Source organism: Siphateles boraxobius, unplaced genomic scaffold (genome assembly GCF_051911475.1).
Source record: "Siphateles boraxobius isolate OS27281-9 unplaced genomic scaffold, OSU_SipBor_1 46, whole genome shotgun sequence".
Taxonomy (NCBI): domain Eukaryota; kingdom Metazoa; phylum Chordata; class Actinopteri; order Cypriniformes; family Leuciscidae; genus Siphateles; species Siphateles boraxobius.
In genome coordinates, this window is record NW_027509097.1 from 11,528,373 (window position 1) to 11,554,259 (window position 25,887).

The 25,887-nt window shown below is 39.2% G+C and overlaps 1 protein-coding gene across 1 annotated transcript; it reads left to right on the forward strand.

The window, feature by feature from the left end:
* Positions 1–652: 652 nt before the first annotated feature.
* On the forward strand, positions 653–22,709 carry synpo2lb (synaptopodin 2-like b). The gene is made up of 10 exons (XM_077201285.1): positions 653–931; positions 5,091–5,248; positions 5,329–6,050; positions 10,484–13,095; positions 17,716–17,748; positions 18,923–19,019; positions 21,344–21,513; positions 21,879–21,963; positions 22,068–22,239; positions 22,345–22,709. Exons 1-10 carry the CDS (start codon positions 830–832, stop codon positions 22,571–22,573), a joined length of 4,380 nt encoding a protein of 1,459 aa, XP_077057400.1. The 5' UTR covers positions 653–829; the 3' UTR covers positions 22,574–22,709.
* Positions 22,710–25,887: the final 3,178 nt, after the last annotated feature.

A 25,887-nucleotide genomic window follows, 5' to 3' on the forward strand; every position in this document is an offset into this window, starting at 1 on the left:
GAAAATAAGGTAATGATGAGTATATTTTACAAACCCAAAACAGAACAAAGGAGGAAAACAGCAGTTCCATATTCCTCTACTGTCCAGATTCCTCCACAAAGTGTCATATTCCATCTTATTTGCTAGAAACATATCAAATAAAAACAACATATAAAAAACAAATCTATTCAATAAATGGCAAATATTTAATGACCAAGTAACACTGAGAATCTAAATCCTTTTCATGTAAACATCTTTGGTCAAGGAACTTTATATCTAGATCAAATGAACAAGTCCCTATAATTATTTAGCTGATGAATTCCCCGGAAATATCTTGCTTGCTAAATATTTATTTATAATGCCAAATGAGTATCATTAAGCTATTTTAATTTGCAATATAGTCTTGTGGCCTCTGACGTCCAAAAATAACTCCTCTAACAGCTCCCTTCACATTTTCAGGGCATTCACAGATAAAGCTCAGTGGGACTGCTGGGGTATTTATTTTTAGAGGGTCTATCAGCATCCTTTGGATGTGGCTGTAGATTGACAGGACAAGTGTGGCCAGCAGGATGAAGGAAGGAGGTCCTGGACCTAAACCACACACCCCCACCCTCTGACCCAGCATTCCAATAAAGAGAGATAGGGCAGTTCTTGCTTCCTCACGCCCCCCTTTGCTCTCCCAACACTTCACATGCTCATGGCCATGTGTATCTGCGCTCACCTCTCAGGACTGACAGAAGCTCGGCTGGCAGTCTGGGCCACTCAGGAGGACTGAACATCCAGGGATGGGACGAGACTATTGATAGAAACCAAGAAACATTAAAAGAGACACAGGAACAACGCAAGAAAAATGGTCGCAGAGGAGGTAGTGGTGACCCTCTCAGGAGGTGCACCATGGGGTTTCCGATTACAAGGAGGAGCTGAGCACCAGAATCCCCTCCAAGTGGCAAAGGTAAGGAGACAGTTGATAGACTATATTTAAATGAACCGTGTCTTATTTAAATGAAGGCTCTATTAACCTGTTAAAAAAATACTGCACATAATTAAAAGTAAAGTCACATTGAAAGACCCTATATTTAATAATATATATACACTCTCAGAAAAAAAGGTACAAAAGCTTTCACTGGGACATTACCCTTCAAAAGGGTTCTAATATATACAATTTAAGTACTAATATGTACACTTTTGGTACCAAGATGTACCTTTGAGGGACTAATATGCACTCTTTAGGTACAAAGGTGTACCTTTTGAAAATGTACCGCCACAGTGACAGCTTTTGTACCTTTTTTTCTGAGAGAGTATATATATATTTAATATATACATTGAATTGATCAATGTCTATGACATGTAGCCCTGGTCAGATTTTTTTAACTGTGCAGATATGTTTGTTCCACATGTCACTGAGGAAGATCTATAACACTTGATAAGCCTACAAGATTAACATATTATTGAGGACATTTTCTGATGAAAACTCACGTGGGTCATGCCGCCCATTCGCATGTGTGTGGATATGTTTGTGATATATCATATATGAACTCAATAAGAACAATCTTTTTGGGGCCCTTTAAATGAAATACTCATTGCATGTTTATTTAAAAAACGTAAGATAGATATAGCACCGACAAATGGGCAAACATATTTAGGATAACACTGTCACATCATATTGCAACTACTGTGCTAGAGAGCACTTATTTTATCTGTTGATAAATGCTGTTCATGAGCTGCTTGGCTGTGCGCTGTAAGCATTCCTGGTCCATAGATAAACCTGCTAGGCTTCACAGTGCATCTCTTCACTCTTATCTAATTGACAGCTTTTGTTTGGCTTCCTCTGGAATCCAGATCTTTCAAAGAAGCATTCTGACACAGTTCTGTATAAATGAAGATGTTATTTCAGGACTGAGTAGAATTACAGCCACAGTGTCTACTTATAAGCACAGTATGCCCCATTTGTTAAGTGACAACTGTGTGCAATGCATTTTCCCTGATCTAAGTGCTATTTTGGATTGGTGAGTGATGGCAGAGACAGTCTAGTCTACTCTTTCCATGGGAAAAGATATCCGTCCTAGAGCGATGGCCCTGACTTTTTTATTTAGAGAAATATATTTTTGCTTGGAAATAAATATCCATCCAGCACCAGGGAGTTTCCCCTCGTCATTCATTTCAAGGTCACTTCTGCAGACTTTCATCTTGTTTCCATTTGCGGTGTGGCCTTTTTTTCCATGACCATCTCTACTTCTAATTGAGCTATTCTGATCCACCCGGATCTCTGATTGCTTCTTTTAATCCTGGCATCTAGAACAACCTCAGTGACACTTGCTCGGCTAGCAAAATCCTCTGGCAATGTTTTGAAAATGACTGAGGACGTACAGGTTGTCCTCATTACTCATAATGTAAATGCACTTCCAATGCTTTGCAATCCGTTATGATACACATCCACTTCATTTACTATATTAGTACTAAGTCCACTTCTCATAAACATGCACTCATTGAGTTTTAAGCTGAATCTACTGAGGCTGAGTGACAACTGACTCTTTACAATAGTTGAGCACTTTATTTAGGCTATGTGGGGAACACATGGTGAATTCATGACATGCCCTGGTTCAGGTCTGCCAAGAGTAAACAGCTGCCCTGGCACCAACTGCACATGTTGTTCTCCCAACCTGCATTCACAGACCATTTGATCTGCAATAAAAATAAGGTGAACGGGCCTGGCTTTCATCTATTGTCTTCCAATTACAAGTTTGTGTTACCAGTTTTCACAGAAAAGCTAAATTAACATTGTGTTTGTAGTTTTTAATGGTGTTCATAGCGTCATGCATTTATTTTTGTCCACAACTTGCAGATACAAAAAGCTGTTTGTAAAATTTGCCATTATATTAGACTAATAGTCTGAGCTGCTTTGAGCTGTTAAGCCCTTAGGCCTTTGTAGGGGAAAATACATATTTGCTTTAGGTTGGTGAAAACATATCCCTTCTACTCATTAAAACAGTTGTAAAGTGCCTTTAGAAGCAAGAGACAAAGACAGGCATGTGGCCGGCCTTTAGCTTGGTACGTGTTGTTGAAGTGAGTGTTAGAAAAGTGCTCTTATATTTGACAGATGACCTCAGGAAGGCCCTTCACTCAAGGAGAGGGTATTTGAAGATGGCAAACAGCCATATAGGCAACTCTTTAGACATACTGTCCTGTAGCTGAATTCATCCCTTGAATCTGCCAATACAAAACTCACTGGATGAAGCCTAAAATCTTTGGTTTGACAGTAAAGTTATTTAATTTAGTTAACTGGTTTCCAGTTGATTCTAAAATGTTTTTTTGCTAAATTCGGAACAATTCTTAATACACGATTTGATAAACAACATTTCCGTAGCATATATTTTTGTAGAATTCTTTAAATAGCTTGGCTGAGCAGTATTTTATGCAAAAGAAGAAAAAACAAAAGTAACTTGAACAGAAAAATATTATCAAAAAGATTCATTCATTTTTTTCATTCATTCATCAAAATTTCCTCCATTTTGTCAAAAGCTTTATCAGGATTTATCAGGGTTCAGTAACAATCAGTGCTCTGAAGTCAACAATTCACATTCACTGACTCGAAAGATTTGTTCAAAAATGATGAGTCATTAATTAAAAAAAAGAAGGTATTCATGGACGTGGGTGTCATTTGCTCTTGGGTAATAGTCACTGGACTGTGCCAGCCTGAAGTGAGAACAGGCATGAAGTGTCCGCGATCAGCAGAAAACTTCAGTTGGAACGAAACATTTTCAGAACAATTTTAAGTCTCCTTGTCATCAAATCACCATTAATTCGCACACGTAACAATTTATTTATGCTTAATTATGCACAAAGAATTAAATGAAACTGTTGTTTTCAATCGATTGTCTATCCACACAAAAGATTCACAATTTTAATAGTTATAGTGAAAATCGATGCACTATTTGAACTTGGATAGGCAGGATTACAATTATAGGAAACAATGGCTATGTTTATGTGCTTTATATAGGGGTACCAAAACTATACTTTGTTTAGAACTTAAACTTTTGCAGATAAAATCATTTTACTTATATTAGATTAAATTGTAGTTTCTCAGGCAAAATGTGATGTATTTTTAACCTGCTAATTTCACCGTTATGCTAATATGGCTAGCTAAACAATGATTGAGAGGGGTGGGGTGGGTTGTAACACATCTTTAAAAAGTGCTACAATAATCCCCTTACATACAACTATGTACAGTTTCTTTTTAATAATTTTACAGAATAACTAGACAGTGGAAACGAAAGACAGATACAGGTGTGCTTGCCTGTGTTTAAAAAAAAAGGGAACTGACCTCAGACAATGAAAGCTTTTGTGGTGTTATCTGTAATAGAGCCATTTTGGCAACTCAAAGCTAAAGGAAGTTTGAGTAAAATGTGCCATATGCAGTCTCTGGGCGGCCCAGACTGGGCCCACCAAGCCTGCACTCCAGGGTCAACAACAATCATTTGTCACCCTTTGTAATCTGTGGTATTCACACACTGACACAGAAGCTCAAACACACATTGAGTGTTTTTTGTTAGACCTTCATGTTCTTTACACAGACACACTGGAGTTGAATGTTCATTAAGCATAAATACCATTAAGGAAGTTTGTTACAATAGTCTAATTTACACTCATGCTCACACACAGTCAAACAGTAAGTGCTGTGAGCTGTGGTCAGTCACAGAAAGATTGTTCTTTTGGATTGTTTCAATAAACCTGCTTTTGAAGCATATTACATGGTGTGTCCGCTGTTTTTGCTTCTTTAGTCTAATTGTTACAACTTACCCCAGTGTGTGTTACAGTTACATCTTACTCCAGTGGTAGATTGTAACAAAGGCACACCATGTATATGACATCAACTTATAAGAGCTGTGATATTCTTGCAGAGGTTTGAATGAGTGTCTTTTGTTTTGTAGTAAATAAATGTGGGTACTTTTTATAAAAGTTTGAGCACTTAAGCTAAAAAAAATAAATAAATCAGTGAGTTATAGATGCTGAAGCAAAAAGTGTTACAACCATATCCAGTGAGGTCTCCATCTACATACTGAAACTCATCAACGGAATGTTTGTGCTGACCCTGTCTCCCCCTGCTGTTAAAGGTGAGGAAGCGCAGTAAGGCCTGCAGGGCTGGGCTCAGAGAGACTGATGAGCTGGTGTCAATCAATGATGTGTCCTGTGGAACACTATCTCATGCTGAGGCTATGAATCTGATTGATAGTGGCAGAGGAACCCTCCATCTGCGAATCAAGAGGTTGGGGTAAGATATGATTATCATGAGGAGTTGAGAGTCAAGCTATTGAATCTATATTCAAAATAATCACTTTGCTTTCCATTCAGGGCCCCAGCTGCGTATCAGTCAGTGGTGCTTCTGGGTCGGGCCCCCTCTCCCCGCATTGATAAGGAGTACCGGGCAGCCTTGAGAGCCCTGTCCCCTCCACTTACCTCTAAACCGCCCGGTGTCATCCGAGCATCGCTCATGTCCCCCACCGGCGGCCTAGAGTGGCTTACGTCCCCTCCAGAAAGTGAGGCTTACTACGGCGAGACAGACAGTGACGCAGATGTGGCGGCAAAAGAGAGGCAGCGTAGACAGAAACGACGAAGCCCCAGTAGCTCTCCTGCCAAGAGCCCAGGCCAATCCTCACCCCACGAGGAGGAGACTTCGGAAATGAGTGGCTATGAGAGCGCCCAGGACGTCTGCATGTACCCTCTAACACAGAGCTGGCCTGAATCTGATCTAGAGGGAACTGAGACTCATCAACAGCATGTAATGCCTGGGGTGGCACGCAGAGAGGTGGTCTACCAGCCCTCGCAGGCTGAATGGTCACACCAGGCTGAAAATTCCTCTGAGAATTCAGACCAAAGTCCATCAGGAGCTGCTGAAGTGGACAGTGGCTTCCAGGAGCCTCCCACTGTCCCACCTCCACTAGTTTCTCCAGAGAGGGCAAAAGAGGCTCTCATGCTGGCATCTCACAGACAGATGGTACCCATGGTCGGTCCTGTGGACAACCCAGTGGATGAAGAACTCACTGTCACGTACATGGACAAGGCCAAGCAAGCTAGTGAGTACCAGTCATCTTTTTTAAATAGCACACACACATACACACACACACACACACACACACACACACACACACACACACACACACACACACACACACACACACACACACACACACACACACACACACACACACACAAACACACACACACACACACAATAATATCAGTGTTGTTTTATATTTTTGTGGAAACTATTTTTTCCAGCATTGCTAGATGAATAGAACGTTCCGAAGAAACTTTTGTATCATAATAAAAGCCTTTACGGTCACCTTTGATCAATTAAAGGCATCTTTGCTGAATAAAAGTATTAATTTATTTCATAGACCTATTTTTTTCAAACTTTTGAACAATACTTTATGCTTGAAAATCTTCATTTAATACACCATACATTTAATTGCTATTTACTCAAAGAAAAATTTGACTGAACTTAAGTCACTTGTGGAATTTCTTTAACAAACACTTTGTGTAGTTGACACATAATGGAATTCAATAAATAAAATAAAATGCATAATTCAATGCACACATTAGCATCCTTAAAGTAATATATTCTTTGACAACAAAAAAAATATTCATGGTGTCCTAACACAATTTGACTTTTTATTTTGTTGCATTAATTCTTCAATTACTGCATGTCAATCGAGGAGTCAGTAGAACAAATTATTTTTGAGTGAATATATATGGAGGATGAGCTCAGAATTATTTTTGTACTGTGTTAAATTTAACCTCTGGAAAATTCACTAAAGATAAATCAATCGTCCATGTCAAGAAGGAGTGTAAATCTGGACCTGGTGTGATGCAATGATATTTGATCAAATTAAGCCAGAATTCAGTTTATCACATTTTTACTGCATTTTGCAAGATATTTTGTGTGTGATGATACTTAATGTGGACAATTCATTTTTGGGAGAGTGGGAGAAGTTTTTAAGTCAGTCTGAAAAAAGTTGACAGAAATTGACACCGAAATTGACTGAGAGAGCATATTTGAGGATGAAATAATCTCTGGGTTTGCCATACTTTGCAAGTTTTGCAAACCCGAGTTGACAATGTGAGTTTGTAGTCTAAGTTGAACTGAGCACGACCCATAATTTGATTCACAATGACACAAATGACTCTTATGAGACAGTTATGTTAATGAATCGATCAAAATAAATCAGTCTGAAGAATCATTCACTGAATGAACTCGCTGAATCAGTGAGAGCAGTTAAACTCACATATTGTACTGCATGTTATCATTACTTTCAGTTATGTTTGTCTTAAAATTAAGTGCGTTTTGTGTTCTTAAGGTTGGTTATGACAACTTTTAGTTAAGGATACACATTTGCTTCATTGATTATCATACAACCTAATAACATGATATGACTCAGTGGAAAACAATCCCACTTGTGTTGTGGGTTAAGTAATTGAGCTCATATACAAATGTCAGTGATGGGGGTTCCTCATGTCCCTCTGCTGAGGGTTTAACAGGGCAGGGAAAGAGGGCTGGAGTCTATATTTGTCGCTTGACTCAGGCCTATAATACAAGCCTCTGTTGCATGCTGGGAAGGGCATGTCCAGTTGTTGTCCAGTGTCAGTGATATTTCATTCTCTCCGTTTAAATGGTTCAGTCTCTGCTAATAAAATGATTTTAAGATCCGGACTTTTAAACAAAATATTTTACATCTCAAATTTATTTTAGTTTTCCTTTTTAACAATATTCTTAAAGTATTAAGGACTTTGTCTAAATGAATGGGTATCAAACCAAATTTTACAGCATATAAATTAGTGGTTTGGGCCTAATCTAAATTTACACTGATTGATAAAAGTAAAAGCTGATTAATCATCAAGGGTTAAATCAGTGGTTCTCAACCTTTTTGACTCCATGGCCACCCTATGTCCAAGACAATATTTGATACTGAATACTTTCTATTATCTTTAATTATAATAATGTTAATATAACTAAATTTAAATAATTTTATGACCATTTGGGGAGTCTCTGGAAGTTTGTCAAGGCCCCCTAGTGGGCTCTGGCCCCTGGCTGAGATCTACTGGACTGGTTCAGTAGCTGTTTTTCTTTTTTATTTTTTTTTATTTGGTGATATATGTCTTCCTACTGAAGCCAAGTGCTGATTTTTTTACTAAGTATCATATGACTTGAGTCACTATTCAGTTATTTGAAAGCTCATCCCCCTCAAAGGTAAAATGATGTGGTTAATGATGCGATGAGGATTAGGAGTCTGTTTTTCGAAATTCTTCTTATAGTAAGATAAACACATATTGGAAACTTCATTGGAGTCAAACAATATATCGTGTGTCTGTAGCTGATGGGGTGCTAATTCCCCTCTCTAAAACCTTTGGGAAGGGTTTCTCCTCAGCTAATGGCACCCCGCCGACAGTCTGAAGGTCACTTTGCTTTCCAAGACTAATGGGACATTTTTAGGATTGTGTAGCATAAATAAACATGTTTTGGTGTTTAATTCTGTATCTCTATTGAGAATTCCAAACTAGAATTCTTGTTTGTGAATTTCTTTTGTGTGTATGTCACTGGGGCTAGAGACATTAGTGAAGTGAGGATAAGGGTCCATGACAGCTGCTCTTCTCTGTCACTGTTAGTGGTGAGTACCGAAAAAGCCAGGGCATTCAGACAGCCTTGGTAAGAAGAGAAGATAAAGCGTGCATACACCTGTTATTGTGACAGCATGGTGGGAGGTCAAAAGAGAGTGGTATAAAATATTGTGGATGTGCCAATCAGAGAAATATCTCTGTCTCTCAGAATAGATAGTGAACAAAGATTAAATAGCATTTGTGGAGGAATTAATTCAATGTACTGTAAGTGACATAACTGTAGTTACTGGCGCATAATTGTTAAAATCTAAAGTAACTGCAAAAGCACGAGATATTACAGACATTGATTGTTCAAAACTGTTCAGTGGTGATTAAAAAGGTTGATCTTTTTATCTTTACATTTTACAATAAGTCAAATGTTGCCTCAACACTTAAAGAGTCTCAAACACATTTCATCGGCATTACTTGTTTCAGAGTCAAAGTAGGTTTAGAGTCATTGATTTAGTAGAGTTAAGTCATTGTGGTATGGTTGGAGATGTCATCATGACCCCATATGACGCTCAGCTTAAGCAGCCCTATCCAGAAAGACACCGAAGTGTGCCCAAACAGGTGGGAAATGTCCGTTAGCTCTGTTCACCGACCAAAATAGCTTGAATGACATAATGGGGTTTCTCTGGGCCTTTGACAGGGTCTTGCGGTTAGACAAAAGGTCTTTAAAAGGCCTGACGTCAGGCTACGGACTGGTTGATTTTGCACCAATGTGGGCAGAGCTCCCATTGCTGGCTGTGCTCCACTGGTGTGTTTGTGTGTGTCCTGCCAGTAAGGCTGGCTTAAGAACATAGTTTTTACACTGAACAACATGAGGAGCTTCACATTGCCTGGAGAGGTTGAACACAAAGGACAAATCTATGCAGGTAAAGATATCAGGGCTTCTGTAGAGCTTTAGAGAGATGGAGCTTGGTTTCTGTTTAAACAATCCAAAATTGGGGATAAAATTATCACTAATGAGAAAGGGGAGACAAGGTGATAGAAAGGTATTATTTACAGTGTCTTGGATTTACTGAGATCAGTTTTGGCTTTTGTGTTTTTGTTAAGTTTGTTTGACTTGTATTGATTTATTGAAAACTGAAATGCTTAAAAAATAGCTTAGATATGTCAACCATTTCTCATTAAGCACAGTTGTACACTAGCAGATATATATATATATATATATATATATATATATATATATATATATATAATGGTTAACCTTTTTTGTTGAATGGTCATTTGTAATGTCTAGATAATCAAAAGTCTCTACAGATAATTACTGTATAATTAAAAACATATTTGTGTCTTTATTTGGACCTTATAATGAGAATATTTTGAATGTTTGAATATATTAGCGAAAAGACTGTCCCATAGACATATCAGATTCATTTACCCTGTCTTTTAATATATATCCTGGATCCCCAAGGGTTACTTGCTCAAGCTGTTAGAATCTGATGAGCTATTTGTAGAGAAGAATGAGCTCAGTAATTTATCATGAGAATTTTGGTGCCAGTCATTTCAGCATCTAACCCACTGCATTATAATGTCTATAAAATCAGAGCTATTCTGACTCAACTGTGTTCCAATTTATTACAATGCCAGTTTGATTTATGAAAGTTGTGACTTTATGTTTGATGACTTCATATGTGACTATGTTTGATGTTGCCTATTAATCACCAAAGGTACTGTTGTCTAAAAGTCATAAGATACCCTATAGACCAGACAAGGCATGCGAAAAAGGCATGTGAAGCCATGTATATAAAACAAAATATACAAATGATACTGTTGGTTCAAGTAAAGAAATTAAGTAAAGTAAAGTATTTGTCCCTGATTGATATATACACTATCTTTCTCTCCTTAGAGCTACACAGAGGTGAGAGTTCACAAGATAAGCAGGTGAAGGAGGCCCGATCCAAGTGCCGCACCATTGCGTCACTCTTGACTGATGCTCCGAACCCTCACTCTAAAGGTGTGCTTATGTTCAAAAAGCGACGGCAGCGTGCCAAGAAGTATACTCTCACATGCTTTGGCAGTGTAGACGGAGAAAGCAACAGTAACACAGAGGGTGAAACTGAAGACGAAAGCCTGTTTCCTGGGAGTGAATCTGAGATTGATGAGGATGGTTTTTCTGCTGCACCCGACCCTACCTGGGATAGCGGTTACCTGGACGTTCTAGACAGGAGAACTTCAGCGTGTATTGTGCCTGACAGAGAAGCAGAGTTAAGCCCGGGCCTAAACGCCACTTCAGGAAAAGGAGCCCAGCTTTTTGAACAACAGAGGAAAAGAGCAGAAAAACATATGTCAAACCTGGTTACACCCACTGCCTTCTCCATGCCACAGCATCAGGGAGACACAACACTAACTTATACCCCAGTTACTCCAGTCACACCCCTATTCTCTCATAGTACCAGTATTGTGAATGGGGAACCTTTGGTGGTTAGCAGGACAAGTGTTGTGTTGTCATCTCCAGTCCAGACGCCCATGCCATCAATGGCAGGAGTATTACCAGAGCAAGCAGACTCATCGGCTGCCAACTCAGTGCACAACAGAACTGCCAGGCCATTTGCCCCTGGCTGTGTGAGCCATCGAGCAGCAACTGCTCCAGTAGTCTTCAGGCCCTGCTCTGCCAAAAAGGCTGGATCACTGGCTCAAGCTGTGTCCGTGGCAACTATGCCAGCTCCCTTCTCTCCTGCTGGCTCGGAGGGTAAGAAAGCCATCTCTACGACATCACTGTATATCCCTGCCAGACCGGCCACCTACAATGGTCCGTCCTCTGTGCTCTCTCCATCCTCAGTCATTTCAAGTACATTTTCTCCTCCCCCTTCAAACGCTCCACTCTACTCCCCAACTTATTCCAGCACCTCTGCCCCTTTTTCTCCAACATCTTCTCATGTAACATCTTTGAGATCACCTTCTGTTATATCTCAGCCTTACTTTCTACCCCAAACACAGGCAATGCCTCTCAGTCCTCCGTACCACAAAGTTTCTGCTCAATATCAGCCACCTCCACTGGTTCACGTGCCAGCACAGCCTTTCTCTCCCCAATCCACAAATGTCCCAGGTATTCCCAATGCCCCCGCCCCAGCCCCTGCCCATGCCTATGCTCCAGCAGCACCAAATGCGCAATCTTCCCCAGCCCACAAAGTCTCCTTTAACCCATACATCTCTGTGGCATCCACTACACCGGAAACACCAAATGCACCAGTTGCCCAGCAGTATCCTCTCTTCTCCAACTCCACAGATGGGATGACTTCTCGAGAGCAGCGGGTCTCAGTCCCCGTTGGTCGCACTGGCATCCTGCAGGAGGCTTGTCGTCGTGGCACCAAGAAACCAATGTTCAATGCTCAAGAGGAGAAGAAGGCTCCATCTTATAACCCTGAACTACTGTCTCTAGTGCAGAACTTGGATGACAGGTCCCGTTCGGGTGTAGAGGCTGGGTTTGAGTCTGGCCCTGAGGAGGATTTCCTCAACCTGGGTGCAGAGGCTTGTAACTTCATGCAGGCACAGAGATACAAGATGCCACCACCAGTGGCTCCTAAACCAGCTCATTCGGCTCCTGAGATGCCCCAGATGCAAGGTAAAGGTGCGGAGCTGTTTGCACGCAGACAAAGTCGCATGGACCGATATGTGGTGGATAAACAGCCCAAATCTCCAGCGCAGCCTCGTGATCCTTCACCCTCACCCTCCCTCCCAGGTCACTGGAAATACTCTCCAAACATCCGAGCCCCACCACCCATTAATTATAATCCACTGCTGTCACCTTCTTGCCCACCAGTAGCCCAGCGTGGTACAAAGGCTAACAATGCTACTAAAGTTGCCGTTAAAACAGTGCCTAGCCAGCACAAACAGGGTATAAAGGCTCTAGACTTTGTGAGCAGGCAGCCATACCAGCTCAACTCCTCTTTGTTCAGTTATGGAGGTGGAGTCCTTCAAAACACTGCCACTTATCAGCAGCAGCAGAATGGTGTTGGTATGACAGGTAATTTCCTTAACCCACCGAAGCAGGTCCCTGTTAAAGCAAACCGTGTGTATGAAATAAAACGTTTCTCCACGCCTACTCCCATGTCTGCACCAACATCACTGACCCCTACTGTGATCGCCCCTCGCTCTGCCACAACTCTCGGTGAGCCAATGTGGCGCAGTGATGTCACTTCCCCACCTCCCAATGCTCCACGACCTACGGCACCATTCTCGCCACCTCCTCCTGCCTCGACAGCAGCCCTGCCTGCTCTCCCCAAAATATCCACTGCCCCCGTGCCCAATTCAGTGCCCATCCCACAACCCACTCCTGGGCAAACCTACACCCAATTCCAGGCAGCCAAGCAGTTTAAGAGCGCCCCTGAGCTCAGTCCCCTGTCTACTGGTGTGCAATCCTCAGGGTCCGGGAGTAGCCAAAACCTTCGTGTACCCAGACCCCGCTTCAGTACATCGAGCATGGGTCTGCAACCAAACGTGTGGAGGCCTGGCTCAATTCTTTACTGAGAATCCACTGTGACACTAATTATCACCCTGGACAAGAGCACTTGAGTGCTTGAGCACTGTTCTGCTAAATGAATCGTTCAACATCAGTAATATGAAAAAATAAAGTCAGTCAGAGATGTATTTTTTTGCATGTTCACAATTGTAGTATTTCAGTCACTCCAGACAAGTACACAATTTAGATGTCTAGCATCATAGATGTCTACATCTGTATGTACTGTATTATTCAGTTTTTTTAGAATGTTGAGATATTAATGTACTGTGCACACTTTGATTCATGTTTCTATTTCAGTTTACATCTCATTTATTTTACACCAAATTAACATGTTTAACCCATATAAGAATTTCACAGACACTATTTGTGAGAGCAACTAAATAAAATAATGGCATTAATATCTAATAATGATAAGTTTTGACGTTATGTACAAGGGGCCACAAGGATGGAATGATGAAGGGTAATTAAACTACAGTATAAATGACAGAATCCTATTGTAACAGAAGTTAATGGACCGCAGAGTCATTGAAGATTTGTGTACAAGTGTTATAGAATGTTCTAAGACATGTATTTTCTCGAGTTGTATCAGAGTCTTAGTGAAAGAAATACGCAAAGAATGTGACGGACTTGCAATGAAAAAGATGAAAAATCCTCAAGTGGAGAGATGGTACAAATCATCCCATTGCGCTTGCTCTTGAATTGCTATCTCATCTGGCCTCTGCCATGCCCTTTACTTCTGATGTTATCCATCCTTTATATCTCTAAAAATCTCTTGAGGTTGGACTGCAGGCCTGTGTTTGTGTAGACTCTAGAGTATTGCACAAAGCCTCTGCTTCTTGTTTGATGAGGATCAGACTGAATGCTTGATGCATGTGCTAATTTCCTCATAATGCGCCATAGGCCATGGTTTTGACTGAGCATTTACAAAAGCATGTGAACTCCCCTAAGGTGAATTGTGCTGGTGCTTTTTCATATTACGGCTGAAAAAAGTACACTATATGCTGATTTATCTTTATGTGAATGTGAAACTGACCACTTTCCCTGATGCTTGCTCTTATGCTTTTTCCAAACAGGTATGGCACCCATTTCAATCACTTGTGTTAGCTGTTTAACAGCATTTGTGAAATTGCACATGCCTAGTTGAACTTTGCTTGCTTTTTTATCAGAAAAGACCCAATGGCCTTGGTGTAATGGAACAACATGGAATGGTGGGTACCATTTCTCTACTAAGGTTAAGAGGGTTGATTGGATGTAAAGCTTTTGTGTGCCTTGCGTGTCATTTAAGTATAAAGGTGATGACAGAATGGAGGTATGCAAATGGGAGGTATGAAGCAAGATGTAAAATTTGAAAGCTAGAATAGAGAGGAAACTTCCTTTTTGATTTTCTGGGCCATTAAAGTTATACACTCAAATATAAATTTTAAATAAAATTTAAAAGATTGTCATAATGAATGTCATGCTTCTACACAACATCTTTAAAGCTTTAATTTAGTAAATGTATTATTTTGTGTTAAATATTCTGAAAACGTAATTATATTAAATCAATTACACTTAGTGCTTTGGGGAATTTGAAGTTTATAGTGGAATTATGTACAATGCAAATGTTGAATTAGAGAAAATTAAAAGTTTAATGGACTTAATGGATTATTGGGCTCTAGGACTGGGAATACGAGAACAACTTTGTACTCTCTGAGTTAATATAAAGCAATGAAAATAAATGTAGAAATATAAGTGACGGATGTGTTTTCTTATTCTATTTTCTCTAATGTTGTGTTGATTTCATAGCTCTCAAATAGATTAACCTGCAGATATAAATCTAAAGATCATGCCAACTGTTTTATAGTGTTTCACAATAAATGTTTTTATTTCGATGGAATCTTACAACGCGGTCTGTTGTGCTGAAGGTCATGAAAGGACATGCAGTTATCCTAAAAAACCCTTAGCGGCGCTGTTGCACGAGATTTACTGTAAAACAAGTTCACTCAGTCTCTCTACTGAATCCAAGGCAGCGCTACAGTTACAAAACGCTTGCCATGGAGTGCAGGCATATTTTATCATGTAGAAATATTTTTAAAACATGATGTTATTGTTATATACATGTATCATGTAAAATTATACTCAAGCTAATATTCAAGAGGTAATAAACTGCATGCTAACCTTAAGTGTTGTGATGAACAACCGTAAACTGTTATAACTAAGCTTTGGCTCTGTAATATTACCTCCTCTCATAAGGTGAACTGACTTTTGACACCTCTGGTCTATGGCCCGCGATCATATGTCACAAGATATCAAGTGCTAACTTTAGCCACAGGTCTGTGTTTCTGTCATGAGCCACATTCTTACTTTCACCCTTCTGACGCCCCTACTGGCGATAGCCAGTACCTTAGGTGCTCCTCACTTAGGGCCCTATTGACTTTATTCAGAGCAGCGCCATGACAGGTATGAAAGTAAAGCTGTGAGGGTTAGACTTGCCGTGTTTCCAATGGCATCCGCTGTAAAAAACTGTATAAAGAACTTAGATTACTTAAAATTTTCAATTTTCAACAGCTTATATTGTCGGGAGTTTTTGGTCAACTGAAATTTCTCGGAAAGTTGAAAGCAGCCCATTGAAGAGATGTATGTCTATCCCTCACAGCCTCGCTTTTATTCCCCTTAAAAATCAAAGATGCCATGGAGCTGCAGTGAATAGCCTAATGTCTATTTTAACGATCTAAGCCATGCTCTAAGCCCACGGCGCAAGTGCACTTAGTACCAGTAAATAGTACTATTTTAAATAGTGTCCGAATTCACTTTTGCTAGTTTAAAAAAAGAAAAAAAAAAGGGAAAACGGGAAAAATGGTCGGCGTGCCAGGCGCATGGTCTAAAAGGGTTGTCCCTACCTATTATCTTTATAAGTAATGGGTGTATTTTGGGCTTTACATGCAATAAACCAATCAGAGTCTCATCTCCCATTCCCTTTAAATGCCAGTTGCGCTGGCGCCATGGTGGCTATTTACATGATGGAATTGTATATTGGAAAGACCTAACGCGTCTCAACAACGCAAACAGATCTGCTCCGGCGCGAGGTTAAAGCGCGCGAGCAGACAATCTATGGGACAAGCCGGATTCCACCATATCTTTATGTACACAATAATAATATTTTACATTATAATCCTTACATTTTTTAATATTTGGCATGTTTGTGTGCTGCTGCCCTGTGTGTTTAATAAGCAGAGTGTAGCCTAGGCCTACGCGCGTTGTGGACCCTAGGCGCACATTGCTGACGCGCTCTTTAAATAACAAAAAAAACACCAACAATTTTAGACTTTAGTCAATTTCAGTTCCCTCTAAATAGCAACACGCCATCAATGCGCCTGAGCACAACTCTTTTTCAGACCAGCACGCCCATTGGTGCACAAATGGGCGCAAATGCATTTGCTATATAAACAATGTGGTGCAGGACGTGAAAATGATAACGTTAGGCTGAAACAAGCAAAAAACACTTGTGTTACGCCTGGTGAATGTTAGGGCCCAATGTCTGTTCTGTCTTAATGCTAAGTATACATCATGCTATAGCTGTTTAAAAGCTGCACATGAAGATGCATTTCTTGATCCTGAGGTTTGTGATATGTTGCACCTAAGTTGAGCAGCACAGCAAGTAGCTAGTTCTGTTGACATATTCTTTTTTGAAAGAGTGATTTTCTGATTTTCTGTTTGACATTGAGAAGACTGTCTGGAACTCTCCCTGTGTGCCTTATGGAAGTTTACTGTCCATACTTTAAACTGGTGAAGTGCAACTGTAAATAATCTTGACTCCTTTACAGGGGCAATAGCTATGTCTTCATTATGGGGGTCTGTCAACTTCTTCTCAAAGTAAGAACTACGAAAAAGTTCTTTTCTCAGAAGAATATCAACAAAACCACCTAATGTATAGAATAAAATGGTCTGTTTTTTTTAGCATTTAGTTCCGTTTAAAATAAAACAAACTGTGTAATTGATTTACACGTACTGATTAAGATCCTATATTATTCATGGCTGGATAGACAATATACAATAAAAATAACAAAAAATATACAAAATGGTAGGCCTACTGGTAAAGTAAATATTGTTGATAAGAGTAAACAATAGCTACATAAAATGCTGCAAAGTTACTGAAATATTGAAAGGGAAAAATAGCAAATGCACAATGTAGAACTTTTGTGTAAGGGTGAATCGTTTTGAATTTAGAATTTTGTTAAAGTCAAAGCTAGAAATGATAGCTAGCAATACACAGAAAGTTCAAAATATTTACTGTAAGTAATACAGAGGGTAAGTGATCAAAGTAGGTGACTGAAATAAAAAGTGGGACATAATCTTTTTACAGGTCCTCCCTGAAAACATCTTACTCTTCATTGCTCTATATTTAGACCTAAAAGTATCTGCAAGAAAAGTATCTCCTCACCATCAGCTCTGTCCCTGTGCTGAACTAAACCCCCTCCCCACTCCCCAAATACCTCCTGTCCCAAACAGTGCTATACGACTTCACTCTCCCTGGGATGTAGAAGAGAGCAGTAGTTGGTGGAATCCTAGCCAACCCTAAGGAACTGGATTATCCATAAAACAGCTCTCCTGGGAACCTTTGATTCAAACTGTGATTTGATTTGTTTTCTGAAACATTGAATCTTTGGTCTCAGGTAAGAGGAATCATTGTGATGTTTGATTTATTGCAACGGGGGGAATTGCAGGTGATAAAATGTTATAATGAGCTCACAATCTAGACATGTACTGAGGGGGTTAGAGTATGCCGAGATGATTTATTATTGTTTGCAAATGGTAAAAATATATGTTGTTCTTAGATAGATCTGCCTCCTGCTGCATTTCATAACTCAAATAGATCTAATAAACACTGACATACTTAACATATTTGTACAAAAATGATAAATTAATTAAACACACAAATGAAAATAAAAAACACTCCAACACTCTCCTATTTAAATTTATATGTTATTGTTAATGATTTAACTGTGTGGCCCTTAGTGAATTATTATTATTATTAGTTCAAATGCAGAAATGTTTCTCACAGCTTCTCAGAAATGTGTTTAATATGGCATTCAGACTACTCAGGCTTACCATTGCAATGCTTCAGTTGGACATTTGAGGAATTTGCTGACCAGTTACCCATGGTGGATTTATTTAGTGTGCTAAAACAAAAATACCCCTCTTTGCAACAAGAGACTGGTGTCGGTTATGGAATTTAAAGTTTTACCCATTGACCATAACTTAAATATACTTTATAGTTATATGTTGTGAATATTAGTGTTAATCGGACACTTTAAATATTCATGCAAACAGTCATCAATAACAGAAAGCCATATACAAATACAAAACTAACTGTTAATGTCACAAGATTTACTTAATACATTTGAAAAAACATTGGGGTTTGAAAATGTAAGATTTAATAGCTATTCCTCCTGACCATATAATATCTTTAAAATAATTTAGGTTTGTTTGTAGGGTCAATAATATTGTTATTTTATGGGTATGTTATTTTATTTTGTATTATTAGTGAAGAGAGCATCAAGCCCCTCAGAATTTAGACCCTTTGTGGCATGTTGTTGCTGGTGTTTTTATTATTTAGTTTAATGATAATTATAATTCACTGAGCTATGACCGTTGATAATTCCATATAGCCGGGCTTGGTTTATGCTTTTATTTTATCAATTTATTTCCTATAATATTATTTTGGGGGATGCATGATCATGCTAAACTCATAACTAAATACATTACAATTTATCAGAAAATGCACATGGCATCTTTTCTCATCCTCCCCTACCAGTTTATTCAGATTTCATCCCCCCTCCTCCTCAGATTGCAGTGATGCCTGTCTCTGGAACACCTGCTCCAAGCAACAAGAGGAAGAAGCCTTCGAAAATCATCACAGACTTCTCAAACATCTCACAATACGGTCAGTGGTGTTTCTTTGTGTCACATATACATATGTAGTAGAAATACACAGACCTTAATTCTGGTTGAACACTCACTTGTGATATCCTGTGATGACCGGAGGAGTGTTGTAAATGTCACACTTAATTACCAAACGCCCTCACTGGTGTCCTGTGTCAACATGACCAGATATGCCAAACAACCCCCAGGCTCTCTGTAAATTTCTCACGGTGTAAATCCCCACTGAGAACACTTAATTTATTGGTACTGTATGTGTAGAGCCTCAAGGAGAGAGAACACTTGGCATAAGCACACAGCTACATTGTATTGCAACCAACTTTAACGAGGGGCTTGTGAATTTTTCTAAGAATAGTCACAGTTTGAATTGTTTTTTAATGCATCATTAGATTCAGTGAAATGTCACATTTGAACTAGAACAGCATGTTATAATGTACCTGTTTTTGCTGGAGTCATGGGCTATCAATTACCACAGTTTGATGAGCTGTTGCAATGCAATTACTCATCCCAGCTTTGACATAAAAAAAATGCCTCCATCATACTATAAAGACAAGTTTAATGAGCGGTTAGCCCATGCAGTGTGTAGCTGGCCAATTATTCCTCTAAAGAGAGTAAAATCTCAAAGACACTGTCAAACTGTGTGACTTCACAGCTCTCCTCTAATGAGCAGCTCAGTTATTAGGTGCTTTGCGTTTGTGTGTCTGTGTGTGAAGGCTGTTTAGTGTACTAGATTCTCCCACTTCATCTGCTTGGCAGTGTGCTCATAATGGGCAGTTTGTTTACAGGACAACATTCTTGTGGCTAGCGTTTCAAATCCAAATAAATTTACAACAAAATTACTGCCAAAAAGAAGAGCTGTTCGGCAGTGATTTCAAGCCGCTTAACTTCAAATTATTTCACTTCAGTCTGTTTCAGCAGATTGTAATGCATACGCAGATTGGGACAAATATTGTATGTGTGACTCATGCTCTGTTAAAACAAACGAATCTGATTTTTATTGCTTGTATCACTTAGCTTGTCCGTGTTTGCACGTTCTAGACAGACTGTGTATTTATCGTCAGTGGATTTGCAGTCTTTTTGAAAGTTACATTGATACTCTAGGTGGCGACAAGTTTTATGCGTCATTGAATTATTCATTCAACCGATTCATTCAAAAAAGGATTTATTCAGAAATAAAATATATGTGACTCCCTTCATCCAAATATGCGTAGTTCCCTTCTATATAATAGAAAACAGTACGTGAAAAGTGCAGTATTTCCAAAGTCATAAGCTGCATTCAAATATGCATACTTCCCTAAAATGGTAATAATAATAGTAAAAGAAAAGTGAAAATGATAACTGTGTCGGCCTGAAACTATCAAAAAACACTTGCATCGCGCCTGGCGCCGCATTGTGCGGGGTATATGATAGGGCCCACAGTCCTTAAGTGTCACTGAATTACTCATTCAATCAATTTGTTATAAAAACAGCCATGTCACCCTGTAGCCCAAGACTGGTTGCCCACTGAAGCTAAGCAGGGTTGAGCCTGGTTAGTACCTGGGAGACCTTCTGGGAAAACTAGGTTGCTGCTGGAAGAGGTGTTAGTGAGGCCATCAGGGGGTGCTCACCCTGTGGACTGTGTGGGTCCTAACGCCCCAGTATAGTGATGAGAACACTATACTGTCAAAGAGCACCATCCTTCGGATGAGATGTTAAATCGAGGTCCTGACTCTCTGTGATCACAAAAAATCCCAGGATGACTTTCGAAAGAGGCATTCAGGCCCAATTTTTACAGTGTCCTCTGTCCACCATGGCCTCCTAATCATCCCTATATATATATACTGATTGGCTTCATCACTCTGTCTCCTCTCCACCAATAATCTGGTGTGTGGTGGGCGTTCTGACACAATATGGCTGCCGTCACATCATCCAGGTGGATGCTGCACATTGGTGGTGGTTGAGGAGATTCCCCCCTCCTCTATTTAAAGCGCTTTGAGTGCAGAAAAAAGCGTTATATAAATGTAATGAATTAATTCAGGAACGAATCGCCATTTTTGTGTGGCGATAAAGTTATTGTTATTGCTATCGGATGTGGCTTGACTCCAGGTCTAATGGCTGATAATAAAGTTGATAATATTTAAAGTTTATTATATAAATATAATAAAACCTAAAGGCTTCTGTCCTGTGTAGGCTAAGACCCCTTTTTATGCTGTTTTCATGATTCATTTTCACACTAGTATAATCTTTTCCATCTACATACAGTAGTCATTTTAACGATTTAAAAGGGGCATTGTGTTAATTCTCACTAAATTTACCTCATTCCTTTCCCACTTCACTGATCTTGACCAGACCAGCAAGATGAGAATGCTGAAGCCAGTGAACTGGACTTGGGGACCAAAATCAAGGCCCCTAGAGATGTGATGTTGGAGGAGCTGTCTCTCATGAAGAACAAGGGCTCCAAAATGTTCAAGATGAGACAGAGAAGGGTGGAGAAATTCATCGTCAGTGACGAGAACCTGGTCAGCAAAACAGGCATGAGAAAAGCAATAGCTTTGATAGGAAATAGAGGTTTATAGTGTGATACATGTAGGATCTGGATCACAAAATAAACCCTGACAGCTGGATCAAGATCAAGGAGTCTTCTATAAACTTGAAGGAACTTGTTTTGCGAAGATTACATTATAATGCATGACTGCTTATCATGTGAACAAATTAAGTATTAAGAAATTATGTGAAAAGAAAGAGACCACAGTGTAATTAAATTTCCATTTACTCTGAACACACTGGTATTCACATATCACTACACTTTAAATTAATGAAACTTTAAATGGACAGTATACCGCATAACAGGATGATCTTCTTTTTGTTCCTCATGTCTTTGTAGATAAACCTCCAGAGCCTGGTTCCTTCTCTGGAATGTGAGATGACCGCTCCACCTGAACCATCTCCCAAACCAGAGCCACCTCAAGGTAAATCTCACCTTGTTACATTATTTATTTATTTTTCAACAGCAGACTTGTAAGTTCATGGAGTTAATATTTAGATTTTAGTTTTTATTTTCTTCTTATGGCAGAGGAAGCAAATGCTGGGGCAGAGAAGGACAAGAGACGCGAGTATGTTAATACATACGTATCACCATGGGAACATGCTATGAAAGATGATGAGGAACTTAAAGAAACCATGAGGTGGAAAATGCCAGGGCCTCAAGTTCACAAGGATCTTCCCAAGTACAAGAGTTTCAATAGGTACTATGATATTTTGTCATTTATAAAAATAATTCTACACAGACGCCATACCTTTTGACAGTTGTTATTCAACTGATCAATCTACTTGTTGTTCTTGCCCACAAGAATGGCTCTGCCCTTTGGAGGATTTGACAAGGCTTCTCGTCTTGTCAACTTTGAAGCCCCTGAAATCAAGGCGACCGACGAAGAGCCGCAGCCAGTGCCGGAGTTTAACCTTTGCTGTCGGCCTTCTTTCAACCGCACTCCGATCGGCTGGACATGCAATGAGGAGCACAGCCACATCCACATGGAGCTGGACAACATCCCCTTTGATGGAGAGACTGACGACCTCTAAGAAACCTGCCCATCTTATGTGAACACAGACGTGTATATACACAGCAACATACATGCTTTAACGTAAAGGCCAAATACAGATGCGTACAGAGATACACAGACCAGCAAACAGGGACCTTATGCACTCACATCCAAAAACAACAGCTGATTCGTATTTGCATGAGAAAGGAATGATCTTTAACTTTTCTCCCATTGTTTTGTGTGCTGTTTACAATGGAAAACATCATTGCATGTTGTGATTTGCTGGTTCATAGTTGGCAGACACATTATGCATTATGCTTGACTGCAATGATCTATGATAGACATTTAAAGTACCTAAATGATCTAGCATTAAAATAAACTTTTGTCCCTAAACAGAATATGGTCTGATTTCTTATAAAGAAGCAATATGTCAGTGTACTGTCTTAATAATGTTTTTGATTGTTGTTTAGCAGCTGCACCTCCTGTTTATTTTATGTCACATTACTTCAAGTAGATAAAACAATAAAGCAATACATAAAAAATAATTATCTAAAAAAAAATACATGCACAAAACCAATCAAAGCATGAATAGTGGCTAGTTTAAAACTGATTAGGTATTCTGTACTAACCATTTAAAATGGTGTTTTTGTGTGTGTGTCTGTGCCACCTTTTGGTCTTTCTTGCTTATTTTCTATTGTATTTAACATTTAGAATCAACTTCATATTTTGACAGTTTTTTAAACTGTTATTCAAGCTGTAATAGAAAAAATATTTATAATTATCAACTTATTTTAAGTTAATTTTCAGCCCTGTCCCACATTTTACATGCAACATAACACCTAGCCTATATTTGTCCCTAAAGTAGTGATGATGGCTCCTATTAACTTGTCAGCATAATTTAGGCTAAATTCAATTAAATTCACATTTATTTGTATAGTGCTTTTCACGATACACCTCGCTTCAAAGCAGCCCTTACAGAAAATGCATGAGTCCACATTACAATTTAAAGAGATTTCAGAAATTTACATATACAAATCACAGTTAGCTTAAAATGTACTAATTTAAACAATGTAATAATTTAAGGCGGAAAAAATGAGCTCATTGAAGTAATGAATACTTGTTTGTTAACAAATGATTATGACATATAGAAAATTGTAGCATTAGTGCATGTTGATTCAGAGTTTGCATCATCTGAAGTCCTTGCAGGAGTTAGCAACGTCTCTTCACAGATGTTGAGGCATCTGAAGTCTTCATAAAAGCCTGGATTCAGATTGAAGCTGACATACTCTCTAGTTACCTCAGGATGGGCATCCCAAGATAAAACAGAGAAGCAAATAGAAAATAATTAGTGTAGCTGCTGTTCATAACATTAAAGGGGTGGTTCAGGATTTTGGACATCGGACCTCATTTCCAAGTTAGCCCGGGTGTTATTTATCAGCGAGGCAGTTTTCGAAACTTTTCATCCAATCCTTCCAGTTGCATAGTTCGCCGGTGCTAGGCTAGCGCGAGTCAACGGTATCTGCTAGCCTGCCATTCAAAACAGTTTTACCCACTCCACAGTACACCAAAAGCAAATAAATTATAACGTCAGACTATCGATGTAAATGTCTGTTGAGAGAATAATGTTAGAAATCAAACTACCCTTTCATCGCATTGCAATAGTTATACTTTGTTCCCTGTATTTATTACCACAGTCTACAGCAGCGTGGAGCGATATTAAGTTACCTAGGCAACCGAGAGAACCGCTGACACTCATCACTACAGAAGTAGAGTATATGCACCATGCTGCCAATTCCTTTGTTTACAATCGAATGTTTCAATATCGTTGTTCAAGGCTCCTACTAGCTAGCTAGACGTCCCAACTGTAGTGCGCTTCTGTTCTTTGTTTACTTTTCGGTGCAGTAGGCCCTAGCCTACTACTAACTGGAGCAAAGTAAAATTTCGCCGCTGCTGAGAAACTAGTTCCTGTAAATGATCAGATGCAAGAGAAGTTTGATTTCTAACATTATTTTCTCAACAGACATTTACATCATAGTCTGACGTTATAATTTATTTGCTTTTGGTGTACTCTGGAGTGGGTAAAACTGGCAGGCTAGCAGATACCGCTAGCCTAGCACCAGCGATATGGAACTGAGGACAGGATGAAATTTTTTGAAAACTGTCTCCACTGATAACACCCAGGCTAACCTGGAAATGAGGTCCGATGTCCAAAATCCTGAACCCCCCTTTTAAGCAAGGATAATCATGTGCATTTGATCTGATTTAGTATAAGGTTATGAGATGCATTATATTGATGCTTGGCTAAAGAGATTCATCTTTAATCTAGATTTAAAATGAGGCGATTCTGAGCCCCGAACATTATCAGGAAGGCTATTCAAGTTTAGGAGACAAATGTGAAAACGCTCTCCTTTGGACTTAGATACTATCAAAAGCCCAGAGTTTTGTGACCTTAAAGATCATGATGTATTGTAAGCCGATAGAAGATCAGTTAAATACACAGGAACTAAACCATTTAGGGCCTTAAATTATAGGTCAGTAGCAATACTTTGTAATTGAGACGAAACTTAATAGGTAACCAGTGTAAAGATGATACAATTGGTGTTATTGTCAGGAAGCAAGCATATTTTCTTGGCCTATGAACTCTGCAGCTGCATTTTGGACTAATTGTAGCTTGTTTATTGAGGATGAAGGACAACCAGCTAGTAATGTATTACAGTAATCTAGAGGTCATGAATGCAAGAACTAACTTTTCTGCATCAGAAACAGATGTCTTGTTCCCTACCAATGTTTCTGAGGTGGAAGAAGGCAATTTTTCTTGTAAAATATGCAATATAATTTTCGAAAGACAAGTTGCTGTCTAATATAACACCCAGGTCTTTAACTGTAGAGGATGAAGTAACAGTAGCTACATCCTTCTAGATGCAAATTGTATTCTAAGAGATTATGTGTACAGCTTTCTAACAACCTACTAACAACCATGTTACCCATTATTGTTTGAATAAACATTTATTGTATTTGATGTAATAAAACAGAATATATAATGTTTTAAATGTCCTTCTGAAGTGGACTAATAGCATGTTCTGACAGTTAAGCACTTTCTTTCACTCATAGCCTATTTGTTGAAAATGCTACAGGAATGCACCAATATTATACTCAGTTCGTAGAAACAGCAAGTTATAGACCATTAGCCACTCTGTTGTTTGCTTTTGTGTGATTATTGCACACTGTTGCACTGCGAACACGCTAAGATGCTTTATTCAGAATTCACGCCTCTCTCTCTTATCTACACAAAACCAAAATCGGTTACGTAATGGCATTCTGACGTACAATACCAACTAGCTCCAGCAGATGGTA